Source organism: Lepisosteus oculatus, chromosome 2 (assembly GCF_040954835.1).
Source record: "Lepisosteus oculatus isolate fLepOcu1 chromosome 2, fLepOcu1.hap2, whole genome shotgun sequence".
NCBI lineage: Eukaryota > Metazoa > Chordata > Actinopteri > Semionotiformes > Lepisosteidae > Lepisosteus > Lepisosteus oculatus.
Window position 1 is genome coordinate 20,820,357 of NC_090697.1, and position 25,783 is coordinate 20,846,139.

At 35.8% G+C, this 25,783-nt stretch overlaps 1 protein-coding gene across 1 annotated transcript; it reads left to right on the forward strand.

The window, feature by feature from the left end:
- The first annotated feature begins 444 nt into the window (after positions 1 to 444).
- Positions 445 to 24,244, forward strand: gata4 (GATA binding protein 4). Its single transcript, XM_006642933.3, has 6 exons — positions 445 to 1,404; positions 17,828 to 17,994; positions 18,469 to 18,594; positions 20,129 to 20,213; positions 20,508 to 20,635; positions 22,077 to 24,244. The coding sequence occupies exons 1-6, from the start codon at positions 873 to 875 to the stop codon at positions 22,200 to 22,202; spliced, it is 1,164 nt and encodes a 387-aa protein (XP_006642996.2). The 5' UTR covers positions 445 to 872; the 3' UTR covers positions 22,203 to 24,244.
- The last annotated feature ends 1,539 nt before the right edge of the window (positions 24,245 to 25,783 follow it).

The window sequence follows — 25,783 nt, forward strand, 5'->3', positions numbered from 1 at the left end:
ATTATAAAACTATAACTTACTTTGTGCTTTGTGACTTTTGTCTCTGTGACTGCGTGTTTTAGATGAGTGAATATTACTGTAATAATAGTACTGGATAAACTGCTAAATGCAAGTTAAGATGACCAATGTACAATAATGCGAATTATTTCCTTTCACCACAGCAAAATAATTCTGGCCCACATGCACCTTATCACATTAACTTTAAATCAACGTCCCTTCGGTAATGTACAGTACCGACATGACTGGTTCATATTTTTCACAGGTCTAGAGTATTAATTTCCCTCCCATCGAAATGATTGGAGATGTCTCGTGGAAACAGATCGTATTTAAATACATTACATGTTGATTCTGTACGTGGAAAAAACGCAAACCTGTTCGTACGCACACACAATAATGGTAGGTTCAGAACAACTTCTTCTTAAGGAACCTTTTGCTTACAGTGGTAGTTCGATCGAATTCCACAACAAGGTGGGGGGAGCGATTAGAGAAAGAGGAGGAGAGAGCGGAGAGAGAGGCGCAACAGGAGAGGAGAAGCAGTTGAGGTTTTGGCAGGTCCTCGGGAAATCAACAGCCCCGAGTTTCTCCCATTCACGTGAGGACACTTACCAGCTTCTATCTCCCGAGGAATCCCATTACGTTTTCGTTGTGTTATGTGCGACTTGTAAATACTAAAGCTATCAAACAAGATCCGGACGTAGATCTTTGTATGGATAAAAACTTCTGTTCGGAAAACCCTGTCTCACCTACAGTAGGTTCTCTATTGGAATACGGAGGATTTTAGCGCGCAGTGGAAAACCGTAACAAATAAGGATTTTAGCAGTCGTTTGTATCACGAGGTACTCTGTACGAATGGTAAATCCAGAGTTGTGGATATGTACCAAGGCATAGCAATGACGACTAACCATGGAGCCCCGTCTTACGAATCCAGATTCATGCACAGTGCCGCAGCTACTTCGCCCGTCTTCGTGCCAACCACCCGGGCTACACCCATGATCCCCGCGTTGCCTTATCTGCAGCCACACGCGGCCTCTCAACAAAACAGTCCGGTTTGCAGCCACTCTGGCTGGGCACAGAGCACAGAGGAACCGGTCCCTTCTTACACCACTGGCGGGTCTCATCAGTCCACCATGTCTCCACGCTTTACCTTTTCCACAAGTCCACCCATCTCTGCTGCAGTCGCTGCAGTCCGGGATAACGCGACATACCCCAGCCCTCTGAACATCTCTGCCAACGGCAGGGAACAATACGGGACAAGGGGACTCGGCGGGTCTTACCACAGTCCGTACCCAGCCTATGTGAGTCCTAGTATGGGGGGTGGTTGGACCACGTCTCCCTTTGACAGTTCTGTGCTCCACAGTCTACAGCCCGGAGGAGCGCCGGGGACAGCCAGGCACCCTAGCATAGGTAAGTATCTGTTGTTAAAAGGGAGGGATGGGAAGAAATACCGATTTCTATGCGCATAATGATTTTCCACGTGTTCGTAGTCTCCCTCTGGAAGATGAAAAGCGTTAAAACGCAATGAATAACAAAAAACACATAACGTTTTGGTTGGCTTTCATTAAATTACAAAAATTGGCCATTCTTAAAAAGTAAACTATAAACATTTATTTGTCCAAATGAAACCATACTCTTTAAGCTTAAATGCATATCTACGTTTCATAATACAGCACATTGAATGTAACCCAATACATCATATACTGTAGATCTGCTTTTTGCGTAAATGTTTATTAATATATCTATTGTCTTCTTAGTAAATCACTAGTATTTTTAAACACATCTTCTAGTCCACATCAGCTCTCACAACACAATACTATCTTCCAAGGATAGGAAGCATTTTATTTTTGATGTTCCTGGTATCTTCTTAAATACAGTAGGTCAGTGTCCTTGGGCAGTATTTTTCAAACGCATTTTGAAAATATCAAAAATAGTTAGTTACTAGCAACCAGAGAAGCTAAATAGATCGAATGCAACCTATCTTATGTTTTTAAAATTGCTGAACAATTACAAATACATGAGTATCTAGATAGCGTCAGACTCCATTTATTTAAACACCAATATTCTGCTAAAATAAATAGAAGTGAGACTTTAAAGTTGATAAGATTTCTTATACACTTTTCTAAAAGCTATGTGATCAACGAGGGTTACAGATTCTACCTCAGAGCTATAGTAATCTATTCCACAATTTATTTTCTTTTTAAATGATGAAAATGTAGTTTGATAAGTCAGCACTTAATGTGGAAATAAAAATATATTTCTTACAATAGGATGTTATTTAAATGCAGTGCGTCTGGCATTTTTCTTCATAAAAAACAGCCGAAGAACAAGAAAAAAATGAGAAGAAACAGACCTACATCTTTTCTCTTGGAATTGTTTTTTGTATTGTTTTGGAAATAAAATAAGAGAGTTTTAATTAAAACCAAAGACAATGATATTTGGTTTTGTGATTGTGTCAAATGATGTTCAAAGTAATTTAAGTGAATTGGAGTCACATACCGCGCAATTGATTTTTAACTGAAGTTACCCTTTCCCTGGAAAAAAGAAATAGACGTAATATTAGAATATGTCGAAATCTTGTATTTGTCTTGTAGCAATATCATTACCATTAAAGAAAACCATTCTCCATATCCTGAACTAATTCTACGATTTCCTAATATTCTAAGTAAGGCACTACTTAATGAAATAATCCTAAATAGCATACAGTTTTAGTGTTCTTTTTAGTTTTTAGTTAATTCATAGATATCTCCACAGTTAAAAACAACTTACATTTTTATTAAAATATTTAAGTAAAACAAACGACGTTTATTAGAATTCGTAGTATAAATCGGAACCCAATATGTATTATTAAACGTTTTTAACATTGTAATGTTAATGTAATGTAGAATCTCTTCTACCTGTATTTTAATATTGTAATAAAAAATGTGAGCACAGACGTTTTCAATTACATTAACGCTGCACAACAAATCAATTTAAATGGTTTAAACATTCATTTTCCATGCTTATTTACCCGCTGCGTCTGCAATAGGCCTCAAACTCCAGCCTGACACGCTGACCTCTATGCCGGCTTGTCCCTACTCGAACCACTAAGGATTTTTCACGTGTTCGTACTGTAAACTCCCTCTGGAAGATGAAAAGCGTTAAAACGCAATGAATAACAAAAAGCAGATAAAGTTTTGCTTGGCTTTCATTAAGTTACATAAGTTGGCATTTCTTAAAAAGTAAACTAAACATTTATTAGTCAAAATGAAACCATACTCTTTAAGCTTAAATGCATATCTACGTTCCATAATACAGTACATTGAATGCAACCCAATACATCATATACTGTAGATCCGTTTTTTGCGTAGAGGTTTATTCATATATCTATCGTCTTCTTAGTAAATCACTAGTATTTTTAAACAAATCTTATAGTCCACATCAGCTCTCACAACGCAATACTATCTTCCAACGATAGCAGACGTTATGAAGATAAAATGTTAACTTGTCTCAGTTTGTTCACCTTTGTCTCAGTTTGCACTTTTATCCAGTCAACTAGGCAATAGTGATCACCAGTTTTTGCAATCAGAAAGTTGATTACTGATACTGTCCTTAGTCATGAAGATCCCGTGCAAATTAATGGTTCTGTATTTTAAAGACGAATAGCAAATTTTAATAAAATTTTAAGTGAGTAGCTGTGTATGACGAACCATGTTTAAAGTGAAACATCATGATGTTAAAAGTAGTCGTAGGCCGACGGAATAGGTATTCAGCATATGGATTCAGATTACGCATGGTGCCGCTTAAATTCCAGAATCAGAGAAACTTTTCACGTTTCAAAATGCTATAGAATCAGGAGGTTAAATATCAGCTCTAATCCCACTATAAATGAATCTATATCTCTTCATTTTATACCATTGGTTTAAAACGGATTTTTAGTATGAACATTGTGGTACATACTTGTACTTTAAGGAGTTTTAGATAAATCAAAGTTTTGATTTAACTTATTTATATTTATACGTAATGGCTGTATACGTAATACTTTGTTTCCCCAAACAGTTTTAAATTATTTTTTTTAAAAATAGGTTTTTATTTGTTTTGCTTGAAGGACTCGGACCTACACTCGACAGGAAATAACAACTTTCGGGTTTGCGTTTTCAGCTTGTGTTTTATGTCTAGATAAGGGAAAAACAGTCATACTGGTTTTGTAATTCGCTATTGACATATATTTATGAAAATATTCAATGCCAAAGAGTTATAAGGACATGTCTAATGTGTTTAATTCTTGTAGTTAATGACTTGAGTGACGTATCAGTTTAAAATGAATGGATTTACATTTACAGTATGAACTGGTATCCGACATACCCAACAACAGAAAATTAAGTCTTGGTGTAAACCAAATTCTATCTATTGCATTCTTTCTATCATTGGGCGTATCTACCTAATAGTACATTTTAAAAATACAACATATTATATACGTATAATTTACGTTTTTTGAGGCGTCACTTCAAAACTTTCCAATATAATAAGTGTCGTTCTCAAGGCAGACTGTGAATCCACAGATATTAACATTAATAGACATACTGTAGTTACAAGATGACTAGGTGTCCTTGTTTCACCGCTTCTTTGATTCTCATACAAATTTAGTATTTGCGATTAATAAATATCAGTCATGCTATATTCATCTTTTTGTGAGGGTAAAATAAAATCTTGATGTCTTAGAAATTTCCTTTCCAAAGAATATACAGGTAATTACTTAGGAAACATTGTCAATATATTTGTGTTTGACGCGTTCTCCAGTTTTTACGTTAAACAATCCTGGAGAGAAACAGTATGCAGTTATATTAGAGCATGTATGTATTGCGAAACATAAAATCACTGTGAGCATTCAAGGCAGATTGCATATTTACGGTGTTAACAAGTCTATATGTAATGAAACATTTTATTTTTCACTTATGAACATTACATTGTGCAATGAGAAGTTAACATATAATCTTGACTTCTGTAACGAAATTTTACGAACTCAAAAATACTGTAGTAATAATGTTGGCTTCTGTATTGGTTAAGTGCTAAACAATCGGAATCTGGACATAGGCCATCGGCAAATTATTTTTATTATTATACAATTAAACTCTAAGATATTCCTATTTTTTAAGTTTTAATCAGAATTGAACATAGAGAGAATGCGTAACTGCTGATTTTACATCACTTTCAAAATGTAATATAAAATACATTGTACCTTGTTATGCCATTTAACCTAGCTTTTTCCAGAACTCCACGTAAAAATTTTAAAATAATAGTAGTAAAAATAATTTAATATCTCCTGATGATGTATGTCAATGTTTTATCATGTAAAGTATAAAATCTTTGCATTAACCTGTGGACATAAAAATATTTCCTATTGAGAGTTTTGAACAGTAGGAATCTAGGAATTTTATTTAGACACAGGCCTGTAACAATAATCAGTTCACATCTTCAAACGTGTTTTTCTGTGCTATCGCGTAGGCTATAGTTTATTAATAGTGGGAAAATATTAAAAATCTATTGTTAAGTTCTTGTTAATGTAAGAATCTAAGAACATAAGAAAAGTGGTCTTCTCTTTGTAACCTTTCTTATGTTAATACTGGAGTCCAATATCTCCAGAAGAGTTTTATCGAGAGTATAACAATCTTATTGATAGTGTGCTAAATAATAGACATAGTGTAATAGAGACTTTACATAATGAAGACATTCATATTTTTTCATTAAAATCTACTCTTAGAATTTTGGCATACTGGAACTTGGATATAATCTATTATTTCTATTACATCTAAGAAAACCTAAATGCCCATTAAAACCTGTATTTGTTTCCAACTTGTTTTAAAACCAGTAGAAAATGAAATTATCCCCTCTCTTACCCTCTAGAAAAGTATACATTGCAACACTCTGGCACTCTGACTAATGAGTGATCTCTTCCCACCACAAGTCCAGGAGAAAGCTTTCGTGATTAAAGAAATGGTCCTTTTTTTAAATCCAGATTGCGTATACACACAGCACACTGTTTTGTATGGTTACATTTTACAATTAATACCCACATTCAGTTTGACAGACCTAAATCTCATTATGATTCCTTGCATTTTCTACAGTTGGGAAATCGGGAAGCAACCTGAATTTTGGACTAAAGAAGTCACAGTACAGTATATTTTATTATACCTCTCCAGTGATGTTCAAGATCATAGAGATCCAGAGTGTTTTCTAGCTTTTGTCCAAATTTAACTTTCTGAATTAATTAATCAAATTTTCTCTTAGTGTCTGGAGACTACCACAGTTTCCTATATTTGAGCCTTTGAAGTGGTGAACATATCTATAATACATGAAGGCTTGTGTCTTTCTCTTTGTGTAAGAAACTGTAAGCCAGTAAAATTGTGCCTTGGGTTTGCACCACAAGTTTAAAAATGCAACAAGCTTTTCGATAAGAAAAAAGTAAATTATGCATAATAAATTCTAATGGTTAATGTTGGCAATGCTGCGATTAGATGATTAATTTTGAAGGAGGTAGTGTTATTTACTTTTCTACTGTATGTAGGTGAAAATACAGTGTTTTTCACAATCTCGTGATTGATTAGGTTAGCTGTTGTGAAATACAGATAATATGTGTCCAATTAAAAAAATATATCAAAGACTTCCCCAGCATAGTTAGATCAATCTTGAAGCAATTAACTTTTATTTTATAGGCAAATAATAACGAAGCAAAATTAATCTATTATAATGTAGGAAGTAAAGCAGTTGTCTTTGAGGGAGGCTTGATTTTTCTTGATGATACCTGGTGGGAACCTGCTTTTGAAGCTTATAAAATAATTTGATAGTGGATTTGTGATTTGGAATTGATGAATTTGCCAAAGTATGATTTAATTTGTTATTTCCGAATTCTTGTTGTTTCAGTCCTGTTAACTGTGTTTGATAGGTTTTTAGGATGACTTGTCAGTCTTTTAGTTGAGCTAGTAAAGTCTTGATACATTGCAAAGCACATAAATTGTATTTCTGTTTTATCAGTAACCCAGTTTAGACTTTCCTAATTGTTTAGTCTCACAGAAAAAACATTAAAGCTTTATTTTAAAATCTGCTGCTTAACTTTTATTTGATGCAGCATATAATATATCTTGTATGTTAAACCAAAGAAACAACCATGGAGACTTTATTTCATTCTTTATGCAAATTGTTTGACAGAAAGGTTTCATGAGAATTGATACTTGCACTTTCTAACACTATTGATATGTTAATTTCAATAAGGCTTCCTGGTCAGGATGTGCATGGATAAATAATTCAAATACTCTGCCAATAATAGTTTTCTAATTTGTTTATCAAAACTGTGTTTCCTTAAACAGTGGGGTTAGTTCTCCTATCATTTTTAGCACTGTTTCAAAGCCTTTCTTTTCTACTGTTTTTCATATAATGTATTTTACATCTTTAATCACAATGATTAGAAGGATCGGACTACACACATAAAGGAAAGCAGACACCCATGAAATATAAACAGAATATTTGCTTGAATACATGGGCTTCCAGCTATAAAACCAAGGTCAGGAAGTTTCAGTCTGTAGGCGGCCGTGCCAGAAATCAGAGCTTCATTAGAAATGATGGAATTTTGAAAGGATGTTTTTTGAGGGAAATTAATATTAGTAGAAATTAGCAGGAAATACTGAAGCTACTATTTAGCCCAACCATTCAAAAAAGTATCAGAAACAGAAAGTCAACCAATCTGAAACCTCAAAGCCTGCCAAGAGAAAATATTGTCTCCCAACAATCACCTGTGAATTAAGTAGATTGTGTATGCATATCAACATTATATATCTACCTTATACTATATACTGTATCATATTCAGTATCCAATAACTGCCCTTAGCCCAGGATCTCAATTAAAACAAGGAAGATGTTACAAAACAAAAAATGTGATGACAGAAAAGCAAAACTGGTTGTTTTTTTACAGGCTTTGCTAAATTGTGACAAACATAAGTATTTCAATATCTCTGTCTGCATGTTGCTGAAACATGTTGCCTCTTGATAAATATTTTAACAGTTTCTTTGATTTAAGTTCTACATTTTTAACTATTAATTAGAATTGTGTAAATTATATAACTATTTTCCTAACATTATGTTTTGTATTTCTATTGAGTTCTCACCAAAGTGAATTCATAATGAATTCACATTCACATCTTGATGAATATGTGAATATTGTACTAACATGGACAAGTGTTTTTCATATATACAGAACCTTTCTTGAATCTCACTATTTCCCATTCTGTATTTTTAGGTCTTCAACTTTTTTTTCTAACATATTTTTGAAAGAATCAAAATAAATGAGAGAACCATTAGGCAAATGTAACTGTAACCTGGAATACTTTTGATGTATATTTTAAAACGGTTCAAATAGAAGTTTTAATGTTTTTCAGATTACATTTTAAATTAAAATGAATATTTCATGAAAGGAATGAGATAGATGTTCAGAGAATTAAAATAATTAAATCATTTTAATAATAAATTAAAACTAAATCAGTAGATCATTGATGGCAACAAATTGAGTTTTTAATCCCATACTAGCAATGGAGTTCTGAAGTTCTCACTGTTGCATTAGGTAGATATATTGGTGCATAAGATCAACAACTTTGATATTATTGTTGCAGTGACAGCAGGCCTAAAACTGGATTCAAAATAGTGCTGTGTCATGCAGTTACCTTTGATAGCAACACGTCTGGCAGTAATGGCCTCCAAACCTGTTACACTACACAGCTGCAGACTAGAGAGAACATCTCTCCTGAATGAACATACTCTACTTTTGCTAAATGAGACAAGACCAGGATTAATCAGAAGAAAAGAAAAGACAATTTGCCATGATCCAGGAGGTGGCTGTCCACAATGGTGCATAAATTGTAGCTTTGCTGCTGTAACTTTGATCTTGTTGAGTGGTGATGTTACTACTACTACTATTACTACTACTACTACTAATAATAATAATACATTATCAACATCTTGAACTTGAACTTAATTGCCATATGTAACCGGTACATGTACTGGTACAATGGAATTCTTACTTACAGAAAGTCTCTCGATTGTTAAAAAGTGTAAAAACACAAAGTGCAGACAGTGCATCAAGACAATATACAAACAAACAGTAGACAATGTACAAGTAGGAGTCTGTCCTCAGGTTTAAAAGTGTTTGTCTGTCTTAAGTAATGACGGCCATTGAGTGTCCAACACAAAACAAGAGTATTAATGTATAAAAGAGAGCTTTCTGAGCGATGGATCTGTGGCTAAGGATCTGCGCCTGTGGCTGGAAAGTTGCTGGTTCAAATCCTGTGACTGGCAGAGGAATCCTACTCCGTTGGGCCCCTGGGCAAGGCCCTTAACCCCAACCGCTCTGACCCCAGGCTTCTCTCCCTGTCTGTGTCTATGTCTCATGGAGAGCAAGCTGGGGTATGCGAGAAGATGAAATCCTAATGAAAGAAATTGTATAGGGCTAATAAAGTGATCTTATCTTATCTAAACCATCGCCAGCATCGTGTCATTCCACATAAGCCCCTTATGTTTGTAGCTACATGATTCCATTTCTGCGGGGTTGCATCAAAATCTGAGTATTCGGTCTTGGTTGATCAGTAGCTCTTCTGTTTTGATGAATGAACAGTACAGTACGGTCTCTCTACAGTACATCCTCCCGGCTTCATGTTGCAATGTTCTTCACAGCTGCTCTCCCAGCACATGTTTCTTCTCTCTCTGCCCCCGGGCTGTGCCATTGCAGCACCACAATTAAAACCAACGAACACCTGTGTCTCTTTTTACATACACACATCCCCTGTGCATAACTTCTGAGTGAAATCTCTTGTATATTTGTTGTCATTCGTTCTGTCATTTCATTACTCTGGAGGTTACAAAAAGTCAAGGGAAGGAAGTGATACTAAGATTTCCTACAGGTGTAGCATAAAATGTAACAGCTTCATCAGTTTGCATTGTATTAATAAGAGGCGAAAATATTGTGTTGTGTCTAAAAAACAATTTCAGTATTTGCAAATCAGGTAAGAATTATTAATTGCAGATTCATTTTTGAGGATTTCTACAAAACTCTTGAACAAAGCAAAAAAAATGTTTTTTATTTTAAAGTATTTAAGTAAAATAAATATCTGATTTATTATAAGACATCTATTGTGATCAGTGCAAGTCATTATTGAGAATGAACAGGTGCATAGATACAGTTTTAGAGGAGAACAAGGAGAGCGTTGGGTTAGAGGCCCAGAGTGAGAATGTTATGCCTTAAGGGACAAAATAGTCTGGGCCTAATGCATATTTTTGTTAGCTAACGGCAATTCTGTACAGTTCTGAGCAGGGGAAGAATATTTCTGTGAAAATCTGATTCAGCAGTTATTCATTTAGTTATTAATTTAAATGTGGTTTTCCAACCTCATTTGTTTTGTAAATCTCTCTTTCAGAATGAAGGGGAAGCTAAACTGTTAGGGCCAGCATTAGTTACAATAGAGAGCTGACAGAAGGAACTCAGCTATTCTAGTGTTTTATTCAAAGCTGAATTGTATCCGGTCACATTGTTTGAGCTTTTCTTGGAGTGTGGGGGAGACGTCCAGGCACAAGCCTCTCACTTCCTGTGGAGCACACCTAACTGCCCACAAAAAGCCCATTATCCCTTATCCCCTGGGAATCCATATTACAGTAATAATCTCAAAAAACCTCATAAGGGACTAAGGACATCTTTAATCTGTTGTTGTTACTAATAGCTACTTTCCGCCTAGACTTTTTTTAACAACAGACTTCACTGAACAACAAATAAAGAGTGTTAAATTTTTTTTTTAGAAATGAAATGATTACATTGCACACATTTATCAATTATTGACCATGTTGGACTTTTGCCAAAGTAAAAAGCTGTAGTTTTTTACTTTTTCACTTTTGGGGGATCACATCATAAAGTTACTTTGTTGCTCTCAATTTCAGTATTCACTTTATTATATGTTCCCACTTTACAAGTATGACAACTGGAAAGTTATATGTAAAGTCTTCTGCAACATGGATAATTTTTGTATATTAATAGCATAAATTCTGAAGAAATTAAATATATGGATGGCACAGTGATTAGAATTACAAACTTGTGATTCTGGGGCTCTGGGTTCACTTCCTGGGGTGCTATCTCATGGCATTTGTATGTTCTCCCCCTGTTTATGTGGGTTTCCAGTTTGTGTTTGTGCTTTGTGAAGGACTGGCTTCCCATACAGTGTGTATCGTGCCTTGCTGGGATAGGTTCTGGCTCCACTGCAAATCTGAATTGGAGGAGTCAGTTAGAAATTGGATGGATGGTTATGTTAAAGTTATACAATTAAAACATTATGGTATCAAGACAGTTGGTTTTCATCAAAAGGTGGTTTCCATAATATCAAAAGTAAATCATGAGCCAGAAGGCTCAAATGGAAACTGAGAAGAAGTGTTTTCATAACTAAGACTCCTAGCCATATTGTAAACGCTGTTTCTTTTGTTTTTTTAAATTAAATTTGTAGATGGGATTCTTGATTAAACTAGCTAAAATCAAATAGGCTACAAGGCCTTTCTTATGTTTTTGTGTTTATTGTTATAAAAGATAACACAAGTTAAAAGACCCAGTGTAGGTGATATACTGTATATTAAATAAAAAGATATAATTTCTTTGATGCTAATTTCAGATGAATAACAACATATAGCAACATTCAGATATATTTTAAGAAATATGCATCATACTTCTTTAAATAAACTCCTGTGTCACACTGCAAGATTATACTGCTTGAATAGATCATTCACTTTTTGCAATTAAACAACTTTAATTACCTATTCTCAAAAATCTTTTAAGGCTGATTAAATGTATCCTTAACTTACACTTCACGGGTAGTTATGAAAACTGAATAATACTGCTGGAACACAAAATAAGATCATATAAACCTGTTATGTTACAGAGAAATTCTAAAAAGATAATACTGTCTTTGGAGAAATTCTAGTTTCCGATAACAGAACTTTTTTCCTTTGGGATCATCTTTACGAATTATTTTTTTAAAGAAAAATTGCAGGTTTATAAAGTAAGTAAATCAAAATTAGCAAAGCATTAAATTATCAAGGAACAAGTAATACTGTAGGTTTATTCCATGCTGAAAAGAAAAGAAAGAAAACCCAACGTTTCGGCTGTGGAGCCTTCTTCAGGTGCCACCTGAAGACACCTGAAGAAGGCTCCACAGCCGAAACGTTGTGTTTTCTTTCTTATTTTTTTCAGCATGGAATAAACCTATTACTTCTTCCTTTGTAGCTTACGCATGCTGATGCAGCTACCCACCAGAACTATTAAATTATCAATGTTTTCAGGAGGAATGTGAAACAGATCTTGTGAGCAAAACATCACCTTCTAGACTCTGTGCTGTAGTACAGAGAGAATTAATGTCCTGAATGCAGTGGACACTTGAGGCTGACATACTGTATGTCAGTTTAAAGTGACCTGTTGAAACAGTTATCGGAGTTCAAAATCAAACTCCTGAAGAAATCAACAGCAACACAGCCAGGTAACTGAGCACATGAAAATTACAATAACCTTGGAGCAATTATTACCTTCGAGTTTGATTAGGTGGTCTTAAGCCCCATAAAAATCACTCACAGGTTAATCATACTTTTTTATAGGATTTGTTTCATAATTAATGTAGGTCTTCATTCATACATTGCATTTATCTCAAACTATTTTTTCTTCCATCTTTGGATCATGACTCAGAGAAGAAGCAGATAAATGGATAAATAATGTATGATATTGATCATTTTATATACATTTAAAAGTATACAATTCAGTCTTTAAGTTCAAAAGAGACGTCGATTGCTCCAAAACGTGAAGTGTAAATGAATATTAATGGAAAACCTATCAAAAATTGCAGTGCCTGTAATTGAAAAGAACCAGTCTCATTTGACAAGATATACTGTAGCACATTTTACTGGCGATATGCCAGCTCAAATCAAGAACTTTTTAATAACGCCAAGAATGTGAGTGTCTTTAGAAATCATTAGGAGTCCATATAAATATTTAGTCTTGCTGGCTTTTAATCTTATCATACTTAAGCTAAAGAAAACAGATGAAACCTTAAGATTCAAGGGTAGACCGAACAGAGCTTTGGAGGAGTCTATAAACTGAAAATAAGAAGAATCAGTCTTAGGCTGTCATATTACTGTTCAAAGGATTTATCACTGGAAAAAAGACAGTTGCATCTTACCCATACTGAGCTGTATGTTTCATTGCTAACCTTTGTAGCTTGCTCTTTTACCAGACTTTTATATTGTTAATTTTTTATTCCCATTTTTAATTCAAAACACTGGAAGTATTAACATGTATTAACATAAATCTGTAAACTCCTAATGAATGATTTGTTATTTATTGTAAAAATAAAAGGTTAAAACTAACATCCAGATAAGGGCTAAATGTTTTGTCGATGGAGCTTCTTTCTGGTATTACTAAAGATAAATATATCTATTGGGAATTCATATTACTAATCCCCAGTAATTCCTATATTACTAAACATAAATTCTTTTCATTCCAAAGAAGAACACTTCAGTAGCTTGTATATACTGATAAGACAATTTTAAAAATACCAGCACTCACTATTAACTATTATATTCTTCAATGAGGTGTCCAGATAAGTTCATGTTCATCTGAATTTGCACTTTTGGTAATGGAATAAAAAGTATACAGTACAGTGACAGGAACATGCCATCTAAAGTAAAGTATTTGATATTCAACAGTGATGCACATGAAATTCCAGTTTCTTTTTGCATTTGTATTGCATTACACTATAAAATATATCATGTACACACAAATGCCTATTCAGTACCAGGCACTCTTCCCAAACCCCAGTTTGTGGTTATAGCTCTCAAATAAATCTCTAAAAGAGAGATTTATAACAGCCACTGATAATTCTAAATTTGCCATTCATGTGCAAGAATGAATTTGTCAAAATGAGTAATGTTAACTTAAGAAGTCATTAAAATCTCGTGGAAGAAAAACACTTGATATCTTCTGGAAGAGAACTATTAAGAATAAAAATAGTAATATTGAATAATTTTTCATTCAAATGGCCCTGAATTTGATAGATCTGGCCAAATATTATATATAAAAGCTAAACTGAATATAAATAAAAATAAAATGAGCACAAAATAAGCACACCCTAAAGGAAGTAGTATAAACATTATTTATAATATACTGGGAACAATAAAACCATATCTCATACAACATTCCAGCCTTCTTCTGTGCTTCTCCTTATAACATCATATACAGTAGTAAACCTGGACACTATGTTTTACTCTAAAAATCTATTATAATATATATATTCTGAAGTATACAGTGCTAATGTTGAGTAAATGTAAATTACTTTTGCATCTGTGAAGTTTCCACAGATGTAGCTATATTAACCTTGACTATGGACAAGTTGCGTTTGTATTTTTCATTATACCTTCACACAAGGCTAAAGAAAATATTCTTGCCAGATCATATTTATTCAGCATTGTACATTTATGTGTACAACAAAATTACTTGCTTTCTCAAGAGTTTTATTCTTAGCTTTTTTTATTTTTTAGACAATGATAATTTGATAATTTGAAAATCTTAATATACTGTATGTATTGTGTATATTGAAAATATATAATAGTCTTTAAAAATAATAAGAGACTTAATAAATCTATTACTATTTTAAACTAACCTACAGATATTACAGATATTGATATGTACATATTTTGGCCTCCTTAAAGTACAAGAAGGTACAATTTCAGATAAAAATAAAAGCACACAATTTTAGAAAGCTATTTCTCAATATTCAACCAATTATTAATATGTGAAAAGCTACTGAGTGTGCAGTAATAACAGCATTTTATAACTTGTAAAAAACATCAGTATTATATATACTTTGTATTTTAGATTGAGCTGAGCAACTCAGTTGTATATTTTTAATTGTGTTAAATTCATATATAATTGTTCTTGTTTTTGTCAGTTTTATAACTTTTTTTTACTTTGCAAATGATTAACGTTATAAAATAACAAAATAAATTTAATTTCTGTTAAAATGTTACTTTACTTTTTGTTACAGAAACAATAGATAATTGTAACAGCTATACTGTTACATAAAATAAACTATACTCTATATTTTGGAACAAATAAAGGTTTATTCCACGCTGAAAAGAAAAGAGGCACAGTGTTTCATTTGTGGAGCCATCTTCAGGTGTCAAAATAGTTAGCCCAATAGTAGCACATTAATGTTTCATGCATTTTTTGTTTTATGGAAAATAATGCTAGATTCTCTTAATAATGCTAGATAATATTATTGGCCAAAACAAAAAGTGCTGTCTTGTAAAAATCGAAAGTTTTTTAATTGAATGACATTTTGTACAATCAAGTTTTTAATTCCCTTTTCAAAACTTTCTGATGGATGCACTCTTCTTGATCAGTATATGTACAGTCTTGCAAGATTTCTATATAATTCTAATGTACTAATTTCATACAAAGGACAGACAAAATAAAAGGTTTTAAAAACAACAGCATTCATACAGCCAGTAGAAACACTGTCCTCACTCAGAAAGATACACTTCATCAACTGAAAATCTTGTACATTGACAGCCTGACAAATTATGTTCGTAGGTCCCTTTTCAAAAACAATTTGTTTCTAAAATGTAGCAGAAATGTTATCTGTTTAAACCATATTTCTGAACAGTCCATCACAATGAACAATTTTACCTTTTAATAAAGCTGGCCATTGATTCAATGTCCTTTAACAATCATGACACTGAAGAAGTGTATTAAGCCACTGAACAATAGGTTGTACAAAACATTGCAATTTCATAAGAACGGAATATCTTCTAACATTACTATAAGGACCTTAATAAGTAGTCAATAAATAAAATGAACAGCTTTTTACTTAAAACAGTTAAATAAATGCATGTCAGGAAGAGAAGATATAGTGTGACTAACTTTCATAGGTTCTGGACAGAACCTGAAGGGAATTTCATGAATACAAAGCTTTCAATAAAATAAAATATATCTCCAGAATTTGCTTTCCTATATAGAACTATATCGCCACCTGTTGGTCAAAACTGGTCAAAGCATTTGTATCATCTCCAGGAGTCTTCCTATTGTCTGCCTGTGGCTCTCTTAGGCATTATACAGGGAGTGACATAAGAAAAGGTCCAATCAGAAGGAAGCCATACTGTCCCTCTTTGGTAGTAAGTAGCTAAATAATCTGAGGATCTTGTCTATCTGTTTCTTGAAGAAAGCCAGGGCATCACCTTCAACAGCATGGCTGGTTAGCTTGTTCCATACTCCCACAACCTTTTTGAGTGAAGAAGTGCTTCCTGTCTTCAGTTTTGAACCCATTTTAATGTAGCTTTTCCTTAACCATATTTCAATGTTAATTCTGGAGAACTTCTCAGACTGTCAGTGCCTTTAAAGTTTTTGAATACATGAATCAGGTCCCCTTGTAATCTTTTATGTTCAAGACCACAGTGGTACAATTATTTTAGCCTGTCTGTACAGAGCTTTCCTTTAAGCCCAGGAATGTATGGATTACTCGTTTCTGGACATCTTTAAAAGCAGAGATATCTTTTTTTAAAACAGTGATCAATATTTCTATGGTACATATTGTAAGAAAGTACTTTGCAAATTAAAGCAGGTAACCTGACCCTTCTTGCTAGTTTGGTTATTAGAAGCCTAATAACCAAGGAGTCTTCTCAATACATGTATTGAAAGATAACAACAACATGTTCAATGTTATGGTTTCTAAGGTTCTTCCAAGTATTTGTTCAGGATTTCACATCAGTGAAATCAATGAACTCTCCATTAGTTAATGTTTTCAGGTAGTAGTAACACAAATCCTGTAAATCAGACATTTCTTTTAGTACTGGATTTATTCTTTTCACACAAATCATTATTTTGACTGTTTTAACTTCACTTAGGCAGGACTCTTAAGTGGGTCTGAGTGGAGTTGAACACTTCTTGCAGTTCATGTAATTCAGTTCTATCCAAATCAGTGGCCACTTTGAAGAAACAAATGTTGTCAGTTATAAACAGTGTGTAAATTGTAGATATACAAACCTATCCATGTACACATCCTGTATAAGCAGTATTGCTGCCTATAGTACAGCTTTATCACTGTATTTGTTTTTTGTCTCAGATTAAATGTATATAAGTAAATTAAACTTTAAACCTCCGTTTTTATGTATTATGCCTTTACAAATATTTGAATTGATATTCTCTTAACAGGAGCTAGTGAGATTTTTTGGCCATTATTTATCAAGCTTTTACAATAGAGCTCATAGATGCAAACTGGGAATCATGAGGTGATGAGTATATAACTATTGCTTCAGTACTCCCGACATCACTATTTAAATAGGTATCAATGAGTTGTTAAATGTTTATGGTAGCCGTGTGCAAGGAGGGTTTTGGGCTCAGAACTGAAAGGTTGTGGGTTCACATCCCACAAGGAGGCACTGCTGTCAAACCCTTGAGCACAGTGCTTCCACCTGTTTGCTCCAGTAAAATGTCCGGCTGTCTGAGGAGGTACAGTACAAATGTTGTCTCAGAAAACAGTAAAAGGTGTAAATTTGAACTCAGGCCATTTCATATTTCAGATTATTCAACACAATTCTCAAATAAAGATCAATATGACTTACGTAAACTAACAGAAAATTCATTGTAACGATTTAAACTTGCTTTCATGCTTCTGAATCCAGCTCTGCATTTTTGCGCACCACACCAGAGGGAGGCACCCGTTTGTGGTGATCAGGTTGACGGACAGATTCAGTGCCCGCACTGGCTGACTTTTCCTGTTCCTCCGACTCGCAGACCTGTTTGATGACTTTGCTGAGGGGCGGGAGTGTGTGAACTGCGGTGCCATGTCCACTCCACTCTGGCGGCGCGATGGCACGGGGCATTACCTCTGCAATGCCTGTGGACTCTACCACAAGATGAACGGCATAAACCGACCCCTCATCAAGCCGCAGCGTCGTCTGGTAAGCAAGAGTCACAACACGGCAGGCGAGCTTTCACAGTATACTGCCCGTAGGAATTGGGTGGAATTAGGGGATCGGGAAGAGCACAAAATTGAAGTACCTTCCTGCACCCCTTGCCTGAACCAAAATGAGATTGGAGGCCAGAAACCCTTTTTGTCACAGAAGAGACAACAAACTTATAATGAGCCAGGGCATCCGGTAGTTCAAAAACAGAAGGAAAAAGTGTTATTCATTTGAGGAGGGAGCCAAAAATGGGTGAAAGGATTAAAATTCTAGTGCATGGAGATTTCATGATGCTAGAAGCTTACGCCAAAAAACGAGGCCTAATGCCCTTTCGGCAATTTCTTTTCATTTCTACCTCGCTTTCGATACCCATCACCTTGCCACAGATTTCAAGATTAAAAACCGCTGCCGGTAGGCTTCGTGGCTCGTCGTTTGTCAGCAGCCGCCAGAACTCGGTTTCTCTGTTTTCAGTCTGCCTCCAGAAGAGTGGGCCTGTCTTGCACCAACTGTCACACCACCACCACCACCCTGTGGCGCCGCAATGCGGAGGGAGAGCCTGTGTGCAATGCGTGTGGACTTTACATGAAACTGCATGGGGTAAGATTCACTCAGTCCTGCAAAGGGCACAAAATGACAAGTGCACCCTCTGAAAAATCATGTGCAGAACTTGTTCTTCCAATTGAACAAGAATATTTAATTCACCTTAGAATAAACACTCGCTCACCTTTCTACCAACTTCATTGTAGTCACAAAAAAAGAAGCCCTTACTGAACAGGCACTACAGTAAGTATATCAACAAGTGCCTTCAATAATGTCTGACATAGGTACTTCCTTTGATTTCATTCAGATGATAAGCACAAGATTGCTAGTTATGAGGCCAGACAGGGCCAGAGGTCACTTTTAACTGGGAACAACCCAAATACATACAAGATATTCTGAAACCAATGGACATCGAATGGTGATGGATATTTAGCCTATTGGAAAATACTAGAAAAATCTCCAAGTCTCCAGATGTCTTCATAAGGAATTCACTGAAATAAAAATGAAATATTACCTTTATCCCAGAATGTAATTCTAACTGTGGTCAATAACAAATCAATGTCAATAATTAATCACATGATCACAACCAGGGATGGGGGTTATAACAAGGACTACAAACATATAAGACATATTAATGACTTGTGTTGAATGCTACCCACTTGACAAATAATCTTAAAAATGTAACAGGAATTAGAATTTTTGACAATGCTATTCACAAATGGCAGATGTTATATATGTTCTTAGATCCAAAATAACACATTCAATCCATTTGGACTGAACAGTTGTTGTATCCAGTACTAATTGTTTCAAAATAGAACAAATTATAATATAACTAGGCCTTACCTGAACTGAAGACTTGTGGATGGGAATATATGCATACTTCAAAGTGGATTTGATGTACAAATAAGCACTTCACACCACATACGGTATAAATATTTACCATGTCTTTGCTGCTATTTAAACATGGGTGTATGTGTGTGCTTGGGTGGGGGGTTTGTCGGAGATCCTTCAATCTATCTGGACTTATGCTGGCCACAAATATACCTTTAACTGTGCATCACTGTCACAGCCATCATGAACAATGTCTCTCATCCGCTTCATGGGACCGTTATTGGGCAGCAGAGCACTTTTAGCAACAGACTGCTCTAGCTACGGTGTTCAAGGGAACGTTTCTGCAGGTCTTTCCTCCCAGCGGTTGTCAGGGTCTATAACGCTGCCCTAGGCTAGGACTGTTAGCCCTTCATTTGCTCGTCTATGGACAGCATGTTGCTCCATTGTACTTTTTTTTGTACACTCAATCTGTATATACCTATGCACATTTTACACATATTTTATTGTTTTTACAGTGGCTATGAGCATATTTTTTACACACCTATGTATTTATTTTATATTTTATTTGTATTGCTGTACGTATTTTAATTTTCCGTCTATTCTGATGTCTGTTTTTTTTTGTTTGCTTGTCCTGGGCTGGACTGCTGTAACACATCAATAAAGTCTTATCTATCTGTAAATGTCCAGGTGGGGCAGAAGTGAAGGTTTTTTGGTGTATGATGTGTACAGTCATGCGGCCAACAACTCTGCTGTCCCTCAGGTTCCGCGGCCGCTGGCAATGAAGAAGGAAGGGATCCAAACCCGCAAGCGCAAACCGAAGAACCTCAATAAAGCCAAGCCAGCAGGTGTGTACTCCCCCAGCCCAAGAAACGAACCGCTCAAGTAGTCCCTCACACTCTCCAGATTTCAGTTTCACAGCTTTGATACCAAATGTCTCTTTTAAAAGCCATGTTTTCCCCCCATTTTCACCCACAAAAGTCATATTCATTTACCTTTAAATAAGAAGCCATGTTTGGCAATGAGACTGTATGTGTAAGAATATCAGCCACTTGCATTCTGGGAATTTCACTCCAAACAGTTTTACTAAGTTGAAAGGGGACGGGATGCTGAGTTGTGATGAATGCTGTTCTCATTGGCAGGGCTGCTCAGCGCAGACACCCGCACCCCTAGCACTCCTACTGCAAACTCCAGCACACAAGAGTTACTCCCAATCAAAATTGAGCCTGGGACCACTCCCCAGTATGCACAACACAGCACTCACCATCAGGTAAGATGAACAAAGGAAAGTTATCTTGTTTTCTCATTCCTAACCTGTCAGGGTGAACCTTTTCTGTTGTGACTCTTCATTTTTTTCTCTGAGGTACAACACATACACTTTGCCTCACTTAGCCTTCTTGGAAAGTTGGACTGATGACTGTTTGTGTTCATCTGTGTAGTTTCGTTTTCCTTTATACAGTATGTTTTAATTAGTGCTCTTTATTGCTATAAAAGTACAGTATATATTTATCTTCTTTGATTAATATGACCTTATCTGTTATTGCAAATCACCTGTATCAAATTATCACCTTAATAAATGGGAAATCATTTTAATTCAAAAATGTTTCATTTAATGAGGAACACTTTCTTTTCTTAAAATGAGTTGCTATACATTAAAAAGAGGTTTAAAGTCTACAACAATCACATATTTTAACTAGTCTATTTCTATTAAGAATAAAACATTATTAAGAATAAATACATTAGTAAAGTGATTACATAATTATATATAAGGGGCGGGATGGTTGGAGCAATGGTCAGCATTACTGCCTTGCAGCCCTGGGGCTCTGGGTTCAATTCTAGCCCTGGGGTGCTATCTGCACGGTCTGAAGTGACTTGGTTTATGGGAAAATAGTCCCTAGTGTGTCACGATCGTAAACCCCTCCTCTGAAGGCGGTCCAGCCCTTCCTTCTTCAGTACTCATTCCCTGAACCTGCCTCCGGTTCCTGCCCCTCGTCCTATAAAAGCCAGGCGCTCACTCTCTTCCGGGCTCTGCTTTGGTTCCTGTACCAGGCGAGTCCGGGACCTGGAAGTGCCTGGCCCTGTCAAGGTTTTAGTTTCTGTTCCTGTTCCTGTGCCGGTCCCGACCCGGTTCTTGTTTTAATCTCGTCTGTCTTGGATGGATTGCCTGGCTTTGGACTTTTGCCCCGTCTTGGATTCCCCTTTTGGACTCAGCTCTGGATTGTTTGCCTCGGCCACACCTCCCCCGAACACCAGCGCACCATGGACACGCCCCCTGTTTCCATTCCCAACTCCTGCATGCCTTATTCCCTGTGTTTTCCTAACTCATCCCCGGATTGTGTCATCTGCATAGGGTCCGGAAAGAACACCTTCATGACAGGTGTGAGTGTGTGCATGCATGTTTGTTTCTGCGTGCTCCCCTTGGTGTTCGTCCAGGGCCTTGTCCCCTTGCTTGTTGGGATAGGCTCCAGCTCCCTCACAACCCTGTTGCATAACAGGGTTAGAAAATGAAAGATCGGATGAATGACATATAACTCTCTGTAACTAGATTGCAGATTATCTGTCAAAAAAGCATTTTTTAGCTGTTTATTGGCCAGTAATTAATTTTATTTAAACTTATAATGTGCATTTATCAGTGTGGAACTGCAAAAGTGCAAAATGTAAACATGCACAGCAATCAAATTAACAGGTTTCTTTCTCAATGATTCCTTTAGGCTTCATCTACCCATGGTTATATGGCCGTCAATAGCAGCGCCTCTTCTCTTAAGCTGTCACCCGTAAGTCATGCGGTGACCTCAGGTTCCAAAACTGAGCCCTGGAACAGCCTGGTTCTGGCCTAGAAGAGCTCCGCATTTATGGAAACAGCTGGACAGATACCCATGCACAAACACAGCCCAGGAGTAGGAGCACCAAAGGAGAATTCAGATGGATCAACGTCAATGTTTGTAAATTGTTTCACCTTTCCATTGATACCGAGTCTTCAGTGGGTGTCAGCAAACTTTCATACACTGATGTACACATTTCAATTTTGTTGCGATGTAGCGTGAAGACACCTTTTTTTTACAAAATTTAAAATTCCTCTTTTCTTCTGTGGAAGTTGAGCCCCAGACCTTCTTACAAATGCCTTTTTTGACATTCAATACAAATTTCTATTTTTTAAAACTGCTACTGTATTTATTCCACGTTATTCAAGAGTCCTGGACAGCCCATGAGCCTGATACACAGACAAATTACAAAAATTTGTTTTGTAAACGTACATTCCAAAAGATTGTTCGTTGGTTTTGAATTGAAACAATCCAATTTAATTAGGAATTTAACAGTTTAACATTCCTAATGGTAAATGGAATAGAGTTCCACAGATAGCAGGGAAATTAGTTGAAAAATCTGGGCTCAGATTATTCTGTTTTGGAACAACCAATAAATATACCATTTTTAATTTAAGGAATAATGTGTAACATCTAGAAATAGGAGCTTTAAGTCAGTGGATACTAGTTTGTGGAGAACTTTAAAGTATATAGCACCTGCAGCCCTGCAGTGAGTACAAAAATAATCCTGAAATACATACGGTATATTGTTTAACATTTTAATTTTATGCTTTCACTATGCCAGTCCAATGCTACTATGTGTTCAATAGCCTAAGTCTGCCAACTAAACAAGTTCTTTTATTTGGAAAGGAATCTAGGCACAGAACAAGAGCAACCAGTACAGCCATTAAGACGAATAATTTCATAACTGCTTTACACAGAGGTACTAAAAGCATTAGTGGCGTTTTGGCTTTTACTTAATGGAAAAGATAGATACTGGAACATTACTGCAGTTGAAGCATATTCCAAATTTAATCTTTATTGACACCGACTTGCGATTACGATTCCCGAGTCCTGAACACTGGTGAGGAAGTAGCAGCTGTTCCATATAATTATGCCTTTGCATTGACGCTGCAATCCAGCACTTCAGGAAAGTCATAAGCAACAATGTTTGTGTTCCCAGTAACCGCAGTCCACAGCTCATCCTCAAAAAAAGTGGAAAAAACATACTATATGTTCAACAGTACTGGAAGGCAGCGTCTTTGCATTGCTCTTCATCTGCCTCTCCTGAAATAAAGTGTGGCCATCTTGACTACACAAACAATTCGCATTGTTTTTTTCATTGACCTCCCAAGGTATACGAAGATATTTTTCAGATATTACGTTATTTTATATGAACATCTAACAATAAAATAAGAAAAAAGGAATGAATTTTAAACTGGGACTCGCAGGGAGCAGGATGCAGATCAGTCCTGGGTACTGCACCACTACCTTCCTGTTGAAAAGGATGCAACATGATCTGTTCAAAGTGAGTGTGAAGATGCAAAACCTCTCACATGTTTCTTCCAACAGAGGAACATAAGAACACAAGAAATGCTATAAACAAAAGATAAGATGATTGGTATCTATCAATTCTTTTATTTCCTCTAGCTGCTTTTTGCGAGAAGCCAGGGTAGCAGCTTCAACAACATGGCTGGGTTGCTCGTCCCATACTCCCACAAGCCTTTGTATAAAAGAGTGACTTCTAAACTCAGTCTTAACGCTACTTCCCCTGAACTTCCACTTCCATTCTCTTTGGATTATGTGACACAGCCAAAGTGAGACAGGGTAATGCAAAGAACACTGAATTAAAAGCAGTCCTTTTAATTAGATGATATATTTTGCTCACGATGTTTGTTGTCATGTTTATGTATTTTAACCATTTGCAGTACCTGCCATGTTTTAAAAATGAATATGTAGTAGAGTGGTTTATGGCAGGTATAGAATAATGGAGTATTTATATTATGTAATGATTTAAATTACATAACAGCATTTTTATTTTTGCGTATGTCATAACAGAAATTAAATGTTTCAGAAGAGCTGCTGTTGGTGATTCATTTCTTTGTATCAACTTAGAAAACAATACAAGGACTTTTCAGACCTTATCTATTCAGAATCTGTGGTATTAGTCTGGTTAAAGCATAAGAAAAGTTATTGGCAAACATGACATAATTGACAATACAAACTGTGTTATTGCCACATTAATCAAGAGAACAAATTTCAACATTTACAACGACATTTGGAAGTCATGACATTATCACCAAGACTTCATCCACGGTTGCAATTCCTCTACTGAAGGATAGAAAGTTTTATGGGGAAGTCTTGTCAGAATGGTTTAATTTTCAATGTGCAGAACCTGAGATGTTTCTCTTTGTTGCTGTTTTTTTTTTAAAACAGCTATAAACAATGTCAGAAGTGAACACCACTTACATACCCTGTAACCTTTAGGCAAACTGCCAACTGTACTACATTTAATGGACTTTTGCCACCACTTTGTGTGATGTTGGTAAAAACGTCTACTCATCCAATACAGGTATCCCTGTTGCTGTTGGCTAAACCCAATGTCTTGAATAGTCATAGTGCAAATAACAGAAATGTACAATTCAAGCATTCTTTTAAATAAGAAAAGCAGTACATGCTTATCTTAACCCTCTATAGTATGCGCAGACCTAAGTATAAAGTAGGCCTAGTAGGCTTAACTGTGGCCCAATTTAAACAGTCATACAATAAAGTACACCATTACATGGAAATAGTGCCAACTCAAATTCTAATTTGTACATTCTTTTGTGGCCTTCACCAGATAAAATAATTAGTACCTCGACTCACAAAATAGAGGTGCTCTGTGAAATAATAATAGACTGCTGTAATTCATGGATAGTCCAGTTTTTGGAGAATGTGAATATCTCAATCCAAATGTCATAAAACCTGTCAATTTGTGATGCATTTCATATTCTTGAAACTTATACTGATGGGCATTATAAAAATGCAAAAAAAAAACACTACTGACTCTAATACTTATATTTAATACACATATAAATGTGACCTGCAAGTGTGCCAATAAAATAAAATAGATTCAAAGTTTATCAGTAGTTGTTCTATAGACCTTTCATTAATTTGTTGTAACATTAACTTTTAAACATTTGTATCTTAGCATCAGCCAGCAGCCATATCACCCTGCAGCTCACAACTAGCAACCTACTGCAGCTAATCAGGTGTGAGCCTGGTCAGTACCTGGATGGGAGACCTCCTGGGAAAGCTAAGGTTGCCTTCGTAGAGGTGTTAGTGGGGCCATGGGGGAGTGCTCATCCTGCAGTCTGTGTGGGTCCTTATGCACCAGTATAGTAATAGAGACACTATACTGTTGCAATGCTCCATAGAAAGTGAAGAGCATGACAAGGCACAGAAAGATGTCATAGCCATCCACTCCAACCAAGGAAGTCTCCATTCAGGATGACTACTTGTACCACTGGACCCAGGCTTCTGAGGCTGAGAGAGTGGGACAGCCCCAGTGCAACGGCTTTCCCATTTCAAAAAGCTCTCCTGCACTGGTTTCTTCATGCAGCTCATCGTCAGAAAAG